Raw genomic sequence first — 17,995 nt, 5'->3', positions numbered from 1 at the left:
GTAGAACCTCAGAGTTACAAACACCAGAGTTACAAACTGACTGGTCAACCACACACCTCATTTGGTTCTGGCAGTAGGCAATCAGGCAATAGGGACGACAAAAAAAAAAAAAAAAACCAACCCAAACCCAAATACTGTACAGTACAGCAGGGTGTTAAATGTAAACTACTAAAAATATAAAGGAAAAAAAAAAAGATTTGACAAGGTCAGGAAACTGTTTCTGTGCTTGTTTCATTTAAATTAAGATGGTTAAAAGCAGCATTTTTCTTCAGCATTGTTAAGTTTCAAAGCTGCATTAAGTTAATGTTCAGTTGTAAACTTTTGAAAGAACAACCATAACATTTTGTTCAGAGTTACAAACATTTCAGAGTTACAAACAACCTCCAGTCCTGAAGTGTTTGTAACTCTAAGGTTCTATTGTATATACACATGCAAAATATTACTATTGTTTTAGTTATATGAGTATCTATTTTAATTTTCCAAGTGAACAAATGGATACAGTAACTCCACACTTAAAGTCGTCCCAGTTAATGTTGTTTGGTTGTTATGTTGCTGATCGATTAGGGAACATGCTCATTTAAAGTTGTGTAATGCTCCCTTCTAATGTCGTTTGGCAGCTACCTGCTTTGTCCACTGTTTGCAGGAAGAGCAGCCCGTTGCAGCTAGCTGGGGGGGGGCTTGAAACCAGGGTGGACTGGCAGCCCCCCTATCAGCTCCTTGCTTCCCTAAGTTCCCTGTGCTGCAGCCTCCCAGCAGGCTATCAATTGGCAGTTCAGCTGTCCCTCTCCCCACTGCCATGTGCTGCTCCTGCCCTCTGCCTTGGAGCTGCTCCCAGAGACTCCTGCTTGCTCTGCGGGGGGGGAGAGAGGGGACTAATGTCAGGGTGTCCCCCGCCCCCAGCTCCTGCACCCCACTTACCCCTTCTCTATATAGAGCAGGGAGGGGACACCAACGGAGAGAGACAGAGAGCTTGGGGCAGCAGCTGCTGTCTCAACTTCCTGAGCCACTTAAAAAGACAATGCACTTAAGAGTGAGTCAGCTTACTTAAAGGGGCAGTGTGCATCTCTCGCTCTCTCTCTCCCACACACAAGGTGTGTGTCTGTCTCTGTCTGCTATGCTGTCTCCCCGCCCTCGTATTCATTCTGCCTTGTGTGAGAGACTACATTAACAACAATGTGTTAACCCTTGAGGGCTCAGCCTAGTGCTAGTTCATTATTTAGCAGCAAGGCATTCCCTGGGAAATATCCCTCTCTCTTCCACCCTCTAACTTCACCACCTCAACCAAACTTCACAATCATCATAGCTGTGAACAGTATTAAATTGTTTGTTTAAAATGTATACTTTGTGTATAGCTATATAATATATAGTTTTTTGTCTGGTGAAAATTTTTCCCCTGGAACCTAACCCCCCCATTTACATTAATTGTTATGGGGAAATTTGATTCACTTAACATCGTTTCGCTTAAAGTCACATTTTTCAGGAACATAACTACAATGTTAAGTGAGGAGTTACTGTATTTCCAATACAACTGTCATGTGATGGACAGAGGTATATGCTAGTTTTCAAGAGTCTATCTACCAAACTGCTCTTAAGATCCTCCTCAAGTTTTATCCATCAATGTTCTCTCTTCATCTTAAAAATTACTGAAACCTAAATAAAGGAGGATACTGATATTTTCACTTGCCACTCTTCCATGTTCTAAAGCTTATATTTTCTTCGTCATTTTGAATCAGTTTGTCTTACTTGATATCACAGGAATCAAAATAGCCCTTTGAGTCCTCTTTGTTGGTGTAAAAAAGATTGGAGGCCCGATTCTCCTTCATTTTACACTTGTGTAACTCCAGTGGAATTTTTTTTTTTACACCAGTGTTAAGTGTAAAGAGAACTAAGCCCTGGCCTTGAGTCAGAAAGAGTTATTATATATGAAACAGCATTGCTAAGTATGTTCTATCAGTAACAAACGACTTAATGCTGTCATTGAATCAATCCCAAGATACTACTCAACCTGATTAAAATCAGCAGAATCTGAACCTAAATTAGCCTCCTGAACAGCCTCCTGTATGGTGTTATTTTTATAATATTTTTGTTTCTCAGATGATTCAGGCTTACGCTGAATTTTCCTGATAAGTTTTCCCCAGTTTATCCTTTATACTAGTGTACCAAGATTCATCCATAGCGACCAGGATAAAAGGCGGGGGATTAATAGCACATCTTGCAAACAGTAAATGTTCCCTTTTCTACTCCCCCAGGGCCCACTCTGTTTTCTGATTAACAGGTCTCCTCTGACTCTCCAGATGCTAAATATTAGGTTTTGTATTTTAGGTGATAGACATTATTGCCACTTTCTGGGTCCGTGATCCGTGATCACTTGACTGCTTGATATTACTGGTGGCTAAAACATTGTTTTACAAATGTTTCGGTGAACTTACGTTTCCTTTATGGGAACGTAATCTGGAAGGATTTGGAGTCATTTTAATATCTGGTTGGACATGTAATTTTCTGGCCCATTTATCTGCCCATAGGACTCCACATGGAGGTATGTTTGTTTGCGCTCTAACTAACGATTTGACCTGGAGGAATTTGCTAGATATATGCCCTTGGCTTCTGGTACTCTGGAAATCAGGTTTGCCATGGTGTGACTGTTTCCAGTCTCCATAGTCAGTGTTCCTTGAGGAGTTCATAAAACTGTGGTATTAATAGTGAGACTGCCACCTAATACATAGGGGGACATAGCATGAAAGTATCATGGCCAAGTTAAGCAATGATGCTCTCTGAATAATCTAGCAACTCTAGAAGACTAAATTAGTGCAATAGTTCTACATCATTAAAACATCCCTTTCTAATAAGGCTACTGCCTTGCTCTAGAACTCAGAGAAACGCATCTACTTGTGTTGTAATATTAAAATTGTTTGATTGTCTGTGACACCAGGATTTAACATCAGAGACACAAGTCTCATCTTAAACAAACATGATTTTCCTCCTACATACATGAGAACTCATTGTTTATGTTGGGAAAACAAGTTCTTGAACGTGACTTTTGGACTGACATGGCAGAATGTATATTCTATTATAGGATCACAACACCTAATTTGTCTTATATTAACATTTGTTTTACTCCAGAGGAACACCACTGATTTCAATGGATTTTACTCTTGATTTATTCTGGTGTAAGTGTGGGGAGAATCAAGTCTGTAGTATTTGGAGATGGAAAAGACATATATATTCACCAGGGCCGGCTCCAGGCACCAGCTTGCCAAACAGGCGCTTGGGGCGGCCACTCCGGAGAGGGGCGGCAGGTCCAGCTACTCGGCGGCAATTCGACAGACAGTCCCTCACTCCCGCTCGGAGCAAAGGACCTCTTTTTTTTTTTGCGCCTCTTGGGGCAGCAAAAACCCTGGAGCAGGCCCTGATGTTCACTCATTCCATCTCTCTGCAAAGATAGGCTATATTCCACCCATTATAGGAGGTACAATATCAGATATTAAATTGATACTACATGTTAAAGTACAGTTAGCCAAAGCTGAGAAATATGATGTGTTGTGTTCTATTGGTTAAAAATGAAGTCTTGGTAACATGTTGCTCATAATTTTGGTATATTGTTCTTAATCTGAAGTCAGGTATGCCAATTCAAAGAACCTGTTCTGAGTTTGTTTGGAAAATGCCTAAAATTGTTTCTGATACTCAGTGGTATTTCATAGCAGGTACATATTTATTCTGTTGCCTTAAAATTTGATGAAATTCTATAGAGAATAAATGGCAGGCAATTTACTCAGCAGGAAAGGAAGCTATACGAACTTATGCAAGCTGAGGATCTGGTCCAATATGTTTTATTCCCCTAAAATGTGCTTGTATCCATAACAATGTGTACGGCATCATCCTCATATAGCTTATTTTCTTGAAATTTCTGATCTATCTTTGTATGTAGCTTAATTAAGAAAACAGGTTGAGATATTCATTATGAGCTTCATCTTTCAGTGAAATGATTTTTGCACATCATTACAGAGAAACGAATGCAAATAGTATGTGATTGTCCTTATTTAATTGTTATAGAAAGTCTTATTGCATTCACAGCCAACCGTAGAGCGAATAAAACTTTAGGATTCACTTGATTTATATGCAACGTAAATCTAAAATATGTAAATGTTGTAAAACTAGCAATGTGAGTTTTTCAGAATTTAGCTGGAACCTTGAAAGCTACGTAAATTGATAGAGGCCTGACATATGCTACTGTGTCAAAATACATATAGATTTTAAAAAAATCATTTTAATAACATCAATCATATTGCAGCAAGAAATGTAAATGTTCATGACATTACATATGGACTGCTCTGAAATGTTCTGACAATCTGTTATGTTTGAGTGATGTTTCAACCCTGTCTTTTTTTTTTTTTTTTACGAGTTTAAAAACACTGCTCATCTCTGTCATATGCTGTACAGGATAAAAGTCTTTTCCGTTTTCTTAGCAAGAATCAGACAGCCAGGGTGCTGCTGAAACACAGAGAATATGCCGCTGTCTGTTCAAAATTCAGTCTAATGAGCCAGACTAAATACAATGGACAATAGAGCTGTGGGGAAAGAAAGCGCTTTTGATGGATCTGTGTGGATCAACTGCAGCTTTAACCTCTAACTAGTTTTCATTTTTCATCTTTACAATTTCCATTTCCCCTTTTTGTTGATATAAATTACATTTCAATGAATGGACTCTCCAGCCTATGTGACAGTTTTGTGTGCTCCGATAAGGAAACAGCAGGTCTGGTTATTATCCTAGTAATAATTTTTTTGTTTTTTTTTCTCTTTCTTAGTCACGACCTATTCCCTCACACCTTACTTCAGCAGTAGCAGAGAGTATCCTGGCTTCAGCCTGTGAGAGTGAAAGTAGAAATGCTGCAAAAAGAATGCGGTTGGATAGACAGCAGGTACTGTTATTTGGGGTCTACCACAACCATATTTATAATTAACGGAGTGAGGGTAATTTACATAGGGTATCACGCAGAGGGGTGGTACATCTCTTATACTTACTGTTAGCAAAAATAATTAAATGTCTATGGATTTTATGTTTTAAATAAATACATGAAAATGCCTTGTAACTACATTGTGTAGGTGTTTAGAAATGTGTTGAGCATATCTAGTGTGAATGGATGGATAAAGAGATTATCATACATCTGTGTGTAATAGTTGTGTACTTTATGTATTGTATATGTATATATTATATATACAAATAATATACATAATGTACAGAACATGCATAAAATATATATGTATATAAAATTATACAATTATACTTAACATTATTTATATATGTATAATCTTCCTTTGTGTGTGAATTTATAAATATAATGAAGGGTGGAAATACCTATTTGTTTTTAGTAGAAAGGTTACTGAGATATTTCCCAAACTACTGTACTGTCAGTTCTCTTGTAAATCAGTCTTTTAAAATTCATATCAATATTTATCTTATTTTATTCTTAGGTTATTCAGTATGTAGTATACTGTATGTTAGAGTTTTAACTGTTTGCCTTTTATTTGCTGGAAACATCATGCTTCCTTTCCAACTTCTTAAAATCAAAGTGGTAGCCAGTCTTAGATTTTGCTTATTTAATTGCTCCAAGATCATGGTGAATGTCTGACCTTTCTATTTAAAAAAATAAGTGTGTTTTATTTTATCTGATGATATTGTAAAGTAAAAGCCCAGAGACACCACAACTGTATTGAAACTTGACTTAAACTCATGGTTGATAAACTTTTTCTTTATATGGACTTTTCCAAAGGGATGGACATTTTGCCTTTATCTACTTTCTGTAGCCTTTCTTCACAGCATTTCTTGGAACAGTGGATGCTTAGGATTATCCTTAGATTGCTGATAGCTAAGAGTCTGGAAATGTATATTGCTATGTCTTTTTGATGATATTTTGTCTTTTGTGACATTTCAATTAATGTTATGGATACACCTTAAGGTCGATTAGTTACAGGTATGTAAAATACATATATATTATATGTATAATATATGGGATGGGATTTTCAAAGGAACCTCAGGGAGTTAGTCAACCAGATCCCATTGCAAACCAAAGGGGGTTAGGCACTTAACTCACTTAGACTCCTAAGCAAATCCTAACCATAGTTACGATATATAAATTCAGCTATGCAGAAATCTTGTATCCATCTATTCTGAAAACTGCCTGAGGCAGGTATATTGCCTCTCAGAGTGAGCATTCATTTCCCATTGCATGGACCCACCTCCACTAGTAGATGTGGAGAGTGGCGGATACCCTTCCTTGCCTCTCCCCACATACTTCAGGGAGTCCTACCACTGTTGATGCTAGAATTACAGAGTCCTTGCACTCCCTGAGCACAAGGACTGGGATTGTGCCTGGCCTCTAACTGGGCATATGTGGTGGTGACTTCTTGAACTCTGTTCTCTCTGACCCTGCTGTCCCCTCAGGCACAATGTGCCCCATAACAGGCTGTTGGGACTGTTATATACCAATCTCAAATAGTAGTTTGAGGGTTTAAAATATTTTGCCTTCCAAGACAAGTATTTTAAAAACCATTTGGTAAACAGTGTTAATTTCAACAACAGTTTTGATGCCTAATCAGCCCAACAACAGTTTAAGTTAATGAAAAGATCTAATGCAAAAGTCAAATCAAAGGTAACCCCAAATTGTTTTTAGTTATTTAATTTTTCTTAAAGACAAACAGAATTATTGATGATACTAATTACTTTCACTCCCAGATATTAAAAGAGAAGGCATCAACCTCAAATGCTCTATCTTTTGTATTTAAGTGCTTTATTATAGTATCCACATGTAACATTTTATCCGCTAGGAAGAAAAAAAAATCCCCCATCTTGGCACCATAAAGATGCAAGCTCTCTTTGTGTACTCTTTTGTGTGACGGTGACAAATATTTCATTTTATGAGCAACTTCCTTGCTGTATTCTGACAAAGACAATGATAAATGTGGCCCTAATCCAGAAAAGCACTCAAGCCTGTGCTTAACATGAAGCATGGGAGAAGCCATGTGACTACTTTCATGCTTTGCTAGATTGAAGCCCTAATGCCCTCCATGTAAAAATCCAATTTTCGAAAATAAGGTAGTAAAATATGTGATTTATTAAAATCAGGCTCATAATGAGAAACTAGCTTCAACCTTACCGATGGAGAGACCAGCATCTTTCCATAATGTTTGAATGTGTAATATTAAAGCATAGTCAGTTGTGGAGTTGTTTCCTGCAAGTAATACAAACATGTTTACTAGATCATGGTAGCTTGGGCTATAATGCTTAGCTGTCTGACTGTGTTAGATGTTACCCAACTGCTCTTTTTAGCTTGAATGCATCTAGATTACCTTGAGGTTAGGCTCAGGTGGTTGGTCTGAAACCTGAATAAGTGCAGAGGATTTACATATGAGATGAATATTATCTGACTTCAGAGTATTGTCATTTCAATTTGTGTTAGTCATCCAGCAGTTATTGTTTATATGTTGTAAGTACATGGATTTATCCCGCTGTACACTGATAACTGCCCCAAGAAAAAAAAGATTACGGACAAGATGGTGGAGTCTAGCTGATTTGCCTGGAGCCCAGGTCAGGAGGTGGTGTACATACCTCACCTTTACACTACCCTGGTCCTGCCTCATCTCCGTTCAGGATCAGACCCCTGGGCTGGATTTTGGATGGAATTGCTTCCAGCCTATGTTCTGAGGGCTTCTCTAATTTAGGTTGACTGCAAATGGGCATGAGGGGCCAAAACTACAGCTGAAAATCAGTGTGGCCCTTTTAACCTTCTTCTTTTGCAGCAGGGAGGGAATATGGCATCATCAGAGCCTCTGTGCCACTGAAGGATCATGTTTACCAATGGGGTGATCTTCCCTGAGTCAGTATCAAACTGGCTTACGGGCCATATTGCACCTGTGGTGAAATGCAATGCAAAGCCGTTACCCTGAGTTGTAGGGTCTAGCGTGTTGTGAAATAGAGAGTTTTGAATGAAACTTAGCACAGACAGAATAAAAACACATTTGCATAAATACATTGCATATGGTGAATAGGCACGTGGCAGTGACAGTAGCTTCTTTTATTGTATGCTTCATACTAGGAACTTAGTTAGGACTAGGTTGATTAGACTGATAGGGAATAGAGAGGTATGTGTAATAAACTGTGGAACTAATTGTCTCCTCACTAAGCACACAGGCAATCTGCAGAAAAGTTGTGATGACTATGGCAGCATGAACTTTTGCATGCATTACCTCCTCACTGCAATGGCGCTGGAACAGTTTTTATAGGGGGTGCTGAAGGCGGAAGCCATGTATTTGGGTTGTTGTTACTACTTGAAGGCAGGGGGTGTGGCAGCTCCTCTAGTTCCATTACCTATGCCTCACTATAGAACCCTCTGAGGAGTTTCTGAGGGAAGGTGCCTGCTGTGGAATCCTGGGCCACGTAGCTGGAGCTCAGTCACAGGCCTGATAGCGCTGCTGTGTGATCTAAAATCTTAGCAATTTCTGACTTTGCGTCATTTTAGCACATCAAGGGTTGGGCTCATAGTAGGGGCATGGTGTGGTCTTCACCACCCCAACCCACACCTCCATAAAGGCAGCCCTGGAGCAACTGTGGGAGGGATAGCTCAGTGGTTTGAGCATTGGCCTGCTAAACCCAGGGTTTTGAGTTCAATCCTTGAGGGAGCCACTTAGGGATCTGAGACAAAATCAGTACTTGGTCCTGCTAGTGAAGGCAGGGGGCTGGACTTGATGACCTTTCAAGGTCCCTTCCAGTTCTAGGAGATGGCATATCTCCATTGATTTAATTTAAAAAAAAAAAAAAACTTTGGCATGTGGTTACCAGTGAGAAAAGAGACCTAGGGTTTGGCCACAGGATCCTCTCCACCCAAAGCAAAGAGGGCTAACCAGATTTCTAGGAGCTGCCAGCACGGAGCCTTGGACCTCTGACGAATCTCCCAAAATATGTGGATGTTCTTGGCTTTCAGGGAAGGATGAGAGTGGTTCTCTTTTCATCCGTGTAAGAATGAAAAGGAAAAAGGATTTTTCCCTTCCTCTCTCTGTCACTAATTTGCATGTAATTTGCACCGACCCTTCCTTTTTATAAGAGAGAGTGAGGAGAAGAATGATTTCAAAACAGGAAAATAAGGAAATGAGAACAATATTGGAAAAAATCATCTTTATTGTTATTTGGACACAAATGTTGTATATAACATTATGCACCTTTTTTCTCTATTATATTTAGAATTAATTCTTATAGTTTTCCCATTTGCTTACATTGTAGGTTTTATTTTATAACAAAATACTGCTTGTTTTTAAATGAGGCAAAAAAGCGAGAGGAAACTTGCCACCAAAACTTGCCCCTATCTGAGCTCATGATAGGGGAGTAGGGCAGGGGAAGGTGGAAAGAGAAAGATAGCAAGTTAAAACAGCTCGTTCAGTGTGTGAGCTCTAGTCTAACTTGTAACGTTTATGTCTGGATGAGTGTATGGGTCTCTTTCTATACAAATATACATATTTGGCAAGATCTTCGGCTGCTGTAAATTGATGTAGCTCTGCTGACTTCAGTGGAGCTACACTGATCTATATCAGATAAGGATCTGTCCTATTACACACACATTATTGTGTATGTGAATAATATTCATACCTATTTCTGAAGATAGCAGACCAGATTGTCCTCTGGATTCAGGTTGCTGTGTGCTGCTCATGCAAAGTGACCTTCAAGTCACTGTACCCTATCATGGGAAGGAGCCCCTTAGCACAAGGGGATCCTAGGGTGTAGAACCAGCACAATGGTTTGGACTCAGTTTCCCACCCTGTGGCCAGGGTTAGTGTGTGAAGACAGGATACTATCAGATCTTTCTCCATTATGCCAGAAGACAGGTCCAGCACATAGACAGCCCAGGATCAGGGGAATACAAAGGTGTTTTAACTTCCTCTTTGCACTCCATTCATCCCCAAACTACACTGGGTGCTCCTTTGCCACACCCAAGGATTTAGCCCACTATATATTCACTACTTTTAATCTTCAACCTGATATTAGACCAGCAAGCATTCATTATTTCATGAGAAATCATTTTGTCATTTTAGTTTCATTATGACTAAAGAGCTGTGATTTTTAAATTAGCCGACTTTTCGGAGAGTGCTGAGCTGAAATATTGTACAGAATGTACAAATTAAGAAGTAGGCTTTTATAGATTTCCTCTCTTTAAAAAAGTAAATATAAAGGGTACAGCTTCCTTTTAATTCCAGAGACCAGTTCTGAGTAATAAAAATCAGACAGCTTCCTAGCCAGCCATAGCTGATGTCATCATATATTCCCTACACAGAAACACCATAATAATAATTGTCATGCAAAAGCCAGAAGTCCAAATTAGTTGAATTTGATTTAATTCAACTATTATTTATTATTGCCTATAAGGCAAATGTGAGGTAGTACGATGAAGCTGTCAGAATATGTGTATGTCTCCATATGCGCATGGGAGACAATTTCTCTTCCAGTGAAGAAACCAGTTATATTCAGATTTTCTTTAATTCTTGATATGGAATCATACACTTGAGATAGTTTAAAAAAACTCAGTGTTAATCTCTTCATATCTGTCTCTAGTTTCATTATTTCTTCAAGTACCAAAGAAGGATCTATTTATCCAAGAGTTAAATCAGTTCTGATTTAGTCACAACATTAAGATGGACTTTCACGTTACATTTCTGAACCCCGTGGAAATCATCAGTTTCTGTAATTTAAAAATAACTTTATCTGTTAATTATTCAGCCTTTTCATTGCCTCTTGAGTATGGCAAGTTATAGTGTGCTTTATTGTAACTGTTACGCACATTTTGAAAAAAGGAACCACCTTTCCATACGAAAAAAAGGAACCACCTTTCCATACGAAAGAATTTCCATAATGTGATTTGTAGCCACACAGATTACCGACTAGTAATGTCCCGGGGCACTAAAAGATAATATCCAGCACCCAGAAGAGGTATATGCTTGAAAATCCCAGGTCTACACTGTACAGAGTAACATAAATGAAAGATAAATTGACAAAGATGTGGAGACTTTAAAAAAACAACCTCTGCCTTCCTCTTCCCCGCCATTCCAGTTTTTGGCAAAATAGAAACAAATCTACAGATCTAAATGCTATAACATGGTGGAGGGATAAAGAATTTTGCTTCATTTAGTAATTTTAACAGTATTGCTTTTAGCTGCTAGAGGAGAAGAAGTAGATGACTATTAGGTTTCTGACAAAGCAATTATGGCCTAGACACACCTGCTGGGAGCTGACCTGACATTTGCCTCTGGATAGTTGTCATAGCAGCAGCCTGAATAGAGCAGCTTGATACAAATGCATGCTGCAGAGTGGATGTAAGTTCTGCACTAATGCAATACATCTGAATGTTAATAAAAGTGCACACATACTGCCACTTAGTTGAAGCCACTGCTTTTGTATTTCATTCCATTTGTCTAATTCCTAAATGTTCACTTTTAAATCAATTCAGGTTTGGAAGTTTATGTTAATGATCTACCTTTGGCCAATTGGTGGCGCCTTTTCTCGAGGTGACTCCGCGGTAACAAGGGGGTTGATGCTTGGGGAAGACTCTTCAAGTACAGTTTTGTTAACAAAAGAGCTGTCCAGCTGCTACACACCAGGAACAGCCAATATCGCCGTTAAGAAAGGAAGAAATTATCTGTGGACAAATTATAGATAATTGCAAAACTGTTTTGGAAGAAACTAATTTATATGGCAATGAGGGAATGGACCGTTTCAGGACCATTGTATCAGGGTTTCAGCACGGAGAAAGAATTAAGGCCTCTAATCCTTTGTACTTAAGGACTGAGAGTTAGAATCTCAGCACTGCCTTTAATGCATTGGTTCTAAATGTTGACAGGGAGCAGTTATCTCCTGGATTACAGTTCAGACAGTAGGAAAAGAGGATGGGGGATATATAATTTTATGTGTGGTGTTTACTTTCCAGATAAATGTGCACTGCAGCTCCTGGGAGGAAGGAAGAAACAAATTGCAGGGTTCCAACGTGCCTCTTTTTATTCTGTTGTTTATATTCTTCATTTCTGTATCAAGTGCAGATTTGGGCAACATTTGCTACAGAAAAAGCAAGCATGCAAAAATACCTCCTAACAAAAGGCTAGATTGTGCCTTTACGGCAATGTTTATAGTAAAGAATGGTATGAAGCTACACTGCCCCAGTGGGAGCATGGGACATGTTCCGCCTCAGGAACTAACAATGCCTACCAGAGCTCCTCAGCATGCATGGGGAACAACAACCCATTATAGGTGCAGCTTTTCCCCACTCCCTCTGTGCAGGCTGGTGTGGAAGGAATAAGGCCTTGCCTCCTCCTGGCTCCCTTTGGGGCACCAAGTGCCCCTGGAAGAGCAGACCAAAAAGACACTGCAATTGTGCCTGGCCTGTGCATGACAGCATTGCAAAGAATGGAGGGAAGGCTCCTTGAGCCATCACTCCACTGTGCATCTGCTTAAGGAACTAGCAGAATCAGGCTCAAAATGTTTGCATTTGAGAATGGGAGGTTTGTTGAGTCTTTTAGACTATAAAAGAGCAATTAGAACAATCCTTTCTATTTGAGGCAATTAAAAGCAGCCTATTAAAAACAGGAATGCTAACACAAATGTAATAGGCCGGAAGTTTCAAACTTTAGTCCGTGCGTGTCAATAGAAGCTGGAGAATACTTCGCACCTCGAAAAATCAGAAAACCTGAGATTAATGCAGCAAAGTACTAGTTGTCTGAATAGGGATTCAGGTATCTAATTTCAGGTATACAAAGTGGACAGTTTTGACCATAGATTAATAAACCATCTCTGAGAATAGACATACATAGACACACATGTGCATGCACACAAGTTTTTGGTTTAGGCCTTTTTCCTCTCCCTCCAGATCCCCACCAAATGATTATTTCACTTCTGAGTTGAACTACAATTTCCTTTTGTGCTTCCAAATTATATGTTCTAACCACTGAGGCACAAAATGTTATGCAGGCACAATTTAGCTGGGTATGGATTATTGTCGAGAAATCAAATTATGTGCAAGCATTGAGAAATTTAGCTTTGTACCCACAATGCAATAGCCATATTGTCAAGAGTAGGAATATAAGCAGCATTGTAATTTAAATCCTGCTGCCTTTCAAGTTAATGGCAAAACTAGTGATTTCACTGGTTCAGGGTTGGGTTCTTTGTTATTAATAGGTGGCGTTAGAATGGAATGTTGGCTATTGCAGACAAAAATATTCCTCAGTCCAAAAGGTATTAAATTTGATACATATATTTGTCAGGAATAATGCACCAATCGTGCAGTAGCAAATAATTTCATGCCTTGGACACACAGTGAGACCTAAGGGTGAACACCTATTTTTTTTTTATTTAAACATGGCTTTTAGTAGATTAGAAAGATTATGGATTTGTTTTTTCCATGTGGTAATTTCTCTTTAGGGTTATCCAGAAGGATCCATACGCAGCAGAATCTGAGCATGTACAGCTGAAATAGAAGCTGCTTGTTTCAGCGTAGGCACTAAAGATCCAGAGGTTTAATAAAATATTTGAAGTGGTTAAAATTAATACCAAAACTTATCTGAACCCTTTGGAGCTGAAAGGTGAGGGCTGGATGGACAGGTGAAAGTAGCCTAGGAAATATCTATATAGCAGCCCAAGGAGTTTTTCTTCTACCCCTCTTTGGAGCCAGGGTGGTGTGAATAGGCGGCTGCATTAATCTTCTCCCCTAAGCCTGTGTAAGGATCATGGATTCTTCTTTCCCCACCATACAGTTAAGAAGGAAGCATGGATCTCTGCTACCCAGAACCAAAAATGGAGATAGCAGAGGTGGACATTTTCTCCTCCTTCCCCCACACTGCAAGCTGGAGCGTGGAGACATTTCTTCCCCCATCCTTTCATGTGGATATACCAAATGAAATATGATCTATTTTTAAGCCAGTCCAATAGTCCCTTATCTTGATTGGGTTGAGACTAGCATCTAAGAGCCTATTCATCTTCTATTTTCTGCTTATGGTCACCTATAGGTATTGCAGTGGGAGTCCGGCTGCCTGTAGCACAAAGGGGAAGTTATGTTTTTGAGGGTGAAGCCTTGTCTATGCAAACTTGCACCAGTTTAGTTAAATTGATTTAGTTAAACCAGTACAAAAACCCCTGTGTGGACATGGTTTATTTCAGTTTAGCTGAAACCTGTCCCTAATCAACTGAAGTTAAACTGAAATAAACCACGCATAAATCAAAATAAGTGTCCAGATGGGGTTTAACTAGATCGCTTAAAATTCACATTTAGTTAGACGTATGCAACACTCCATATATCAACAAGTTATTTATATGCAGCAGCAGGGGGGGTATTTATATAATCCAAACATTGGCCAGACATCCCCAAACTAAGACTGTTTTTCAAAGTAAAAATAATGAACCAAATACACTGCCCCAGAACAGCACCAGCTGCTAGATGCCAGGCATGGCGCAAGGCAGCCAAGCAGGCTGCGGCCTGCAGCCCAGGCAACGTGCCAGAAGAATCCTTCTCTAGAATAAGGAAATTTGGGGTACTGATCTTTAATGCAATGCACAAAGCCACTGCTTGTTACTTTTGATATTTCTTATCAGCCTTCTTCTTTATTGGCTCCTTTAATTAAACAAATCAGAACCCGCACTTTCCTAAGGCCGTTAAAAGGTTGCTACTTTGTTTTTCCTGTTTATGCATTCTAGTTTGAAAACTCACTGACTCTCCGTTAGGGAATGAGAGGGTCATACCCCAAAAGCATCTCCTGTTCATCTACTGACTCTTGTTTTAAAATGTAAAAAGCTTTCTTTATCAAAGGTAATGATTTTGGGTCTTGGCTCACATACTGCACAGTAGCAGGTCAAGGTGAAATTCATAATAGGAGAAATTTCTTTTTTCTTAGGGCCATATTTCCCTCTTCCAGTAAATGTGTTTTTTTTTAAAGTCTCCAGAATGTATGTATTTACTTCTAAGATTTTTTTTCTTTAAACTATAAAAGTCAGGTTATACCGGAGGCAGTGTATGAAAGCAGACAGCATACATCAAATGCATGCAAGAAATTTTAGTTTTCACAGATTTACAGTTCAAATTTAACAAGGCAGACTTGAAATACACTAACTACATATCAAACAGCCATAATGAAATAAAAGGTAAAACACGTTAGTATCTACGATTCACTATGTTCATACAAATAATTTTGAAACATTAGCTATTAAAAGTTTTCCAGATGGCTTCTCACTCTGCAGAGAATTTTGTTCTGTTTAACTTTATAGCAGAATAATTTGAAATTGCTAAATGCGAACAGTATATATGCACACTATGTAAGTAGCAAAGCTTCCCTTAAATACTCTTTCATTTAGTCTTTATAACTTGTAAATCCATAAAATAAATACGTGAGCCTGTGTTTGAAGACAGGCAGTAGGAATCAAATGTATCTCAAAAAGTGCTTGCTCACTTTTTATTTTCTTCTGGTCAGAAGAAATAGGTTTGTAAAGACAGCTATCAGTCACTTGGTACCAGCATTCACCCATTAGGGAGACAATTTACATAAACTTTTCAATACTCAAACTCCTACAAATCTTATTTTTCCTCTAAAGAAAAAACTCTCTAATATATATGCATTTTAATTAAGTGGAAACAAATAACCAGCATCAGTCTCACTCTTCATGTCAAGGTTGTCGTCTTCTGGTTCTAAATAAAGAAGAATTTCATTCAGAATCTGATTTTAACAGTGTAATCTGCATATTCCAACATACGTAACATGAAGGTTGGAAATAGTGTCCAGTTATAAGCAGGCACAATACAGCAGATGAAGCTAGAGCTGATGCAACATGTAATGTTACCCCACAGTTTTTCAACAAATGTCTTTTGTTTATTTAATTCTCCAAGCCCTAGATCTAGTAGGCATAGTGCAAGCTGTTTGGTGTCAAGAAAAAGTGCTATCAGTAGTGGGAGTTATATGGATTGCAATTCTCTCAGTGAAGAGACCTGCAGTAAGAGGTTTAACTGTGGTAACCCTGATATTATTGCAATTATAAAATCTGCAAAACTGGCACAAGCAGCGCTCCAAGAGTCCCACATATTTCCCCAAAACATCCCTAAATAATCTGATTCACACTTTTAAAATTTCTCGGTTTTGGCACTGCTACTGTCATTGTATCATTGACTTCAGTGGAGCTATGCTAATCTACAGCAGCTGAAAATCTAGCCCATCACGTTCACTGCAAAATGTAGATATATTAGATTAAAAAGAGTTTGATGGTCTAACTAGGATTGCTAGGATGAGACATCTTCATTTTAATCAAACACCAGTATTTCACTCTGTGTTCTTCACTCTTCATGCTCAAAGAGCTAAGTGGTACATAGCAAAATCTGTGCTGAATGAGAACAGTAGACTAGGAAAGGAGGGATTCCTCCTCCTTTGCATCACAGTTTATCAGTAAATACTATATCATTGTCGTCATACATCAGTATTAATGGTACATTGATTCATCCAACTCATCACCTGAAGGCAAAACTGTTCACGGGTTGAGAAAAGATGACAGTTTCCATGGGTTTCAGTTTGACCTTGTTTTGAAGAAAGGTCAGATATTTAAAGACTCATCCATTTGCACTGCCCATAAATTGGAAAGTAGCAAAAAATTATCATCATCCTTGTTCTGCAAGCACTTGTCCATTGCAGATGATATTGGCTCCCGAAGGCCCTTGGAGGATTCACCAAACCACACAATTCTCTCCTAAGCAAAACCCTTACTCCTTTGCTACAAACACTTCATCTGGAGTTTTTTTATTCTCAGATTTTCATTTACTTTTATTCTAATAAGAGATGTCCTGGAAGCTGGAGTTCTTTATCCAGTGCCTCATTTTTATGATATGTGTCATTCAATGACTATACTATTAGCCTGGTGGTCTACAGGTAACATAATAATCCTGCTCCCATATTCCCTTGCTTCCAATCCACCTTGGGCTCTGAGCTCTGTGGTGGCAGCACAGAGGAAGGAGTATTTCACATCCCCCCACCAACTGCTCACCTCTGGCAGGCTGGTAGAGTAAGTGCACGTCTCTGGAGAGAAATGCATCTAGCCTTTCTTTGCACAGGGAAGGTTGGTCACAATGTGAAGTTAAAATGGCAAAAATATATGAAGATCCTGAAAGGACACTCCTACCAAACCAAGGGATAAATCTTGGCTTTAGCATGAGCCCTGAGCAAGGCCCCGTGCATTGTTGTGTTGCATTGGGTCTGCCCAAGAAGGTGATTGTGACTCAGAGTCATAACTTGCCTCCATATCTCCTCACTGCTCTTAGGAGGAAGTTTCCTGCATGAGGCCTGTGCCCAGAGCAGCATGCCTTCCCGATACACCAGCTATACTAACTAATCCACTGGGGGTGGAGCCAAGGCTCCACTTGCTGCCTGCCCCGTTCTGCCCATCTACGCAGCCGGGGCATAGCAGCTATGGAAACTATTCTCCTCCCAGCACTGCAGCCCTTCAGCTGCTGCCTTAGTTTGAATGCCCGAGTTTCTTCACAATGAATATTGAAGCAATGATCATAATAGGTACATTACTAAAGGGCTGTGCCCATTTTAATCATTCCACAAAAACTCTGAGGCTTTAGCCTGAATCCAAAGACCTATGAGCCAGTGGTTCATTCCAAATATGCATACCAGATGGAATTCTACCTTCTACTTGACTGAAGATATTCTTAATCAGAAAATAGCAATCTTTGGACACACAGCATTTAAAATTTCATCAGGGAGGCATTGTTTTTCATTCTGCTCAATGTGCCATGCTGGAACACCTGCTGGAAACCATTTGCAATTGCTGCCAAAGAAATCAGTGCTGAAACTGTTAATTAGTTAAGTTATCCACTTCGTCCACATGTTCAAAACTTTAAAGCAAGCACAGACCTCAGCCATGTCCCTGCATATAGTCTCCCTAAACAATTTGGCAAGGCGGTCATCTCAGCTCAATACTAAAGTAGCAGAG

General features: G+C 39.2%; 1 protein-coding gene across 4 annotated transcripts in view; it reads left to right on the top strand.

The window, feature by feature from the left end:
• Nucleotides 1-17,995, top strand: part of NOL4 (nucleolar protein 4) — a 248,946-nt gene that overhangs the window by 205,473 nt on the left and 25,478 nt on the right. For all 4 annotated transcript variants that reach the window (XM_034762851.1, XM_034762850.1, XM_034762852.1 and 1 more), the window contains one exon: nucleotides 4,803-4,916. In XM_034762851.1, coding sequence (XP_034618742.1) covers nucleotides 4,803-4,916 — 114 coding nt within the window. The remainder of the gene's footprint in view (nucleotides 1-4,802; nucleotides 4,917-17,995) is intronic.

Source organism: Trachemys scripta, chromosome 2, assembly GCF_013100865.1.
Source record: "Trachemys scripta elegans isolate TJP31775 chromosome 2, CAS_Tse_1.0, whole genome shotgun sequence".
Classification (NCBI taxonomy): Eukaryota; Metazoa; Chordata; order Testudines; family Emydidae; genus Trachemys; species Trachemys scripta.
The sequence above is the reverse complement of the archived record's forward strand: the minus strand, read 5'-3'. Positions and strand labels throughout refer to the sequence as shown.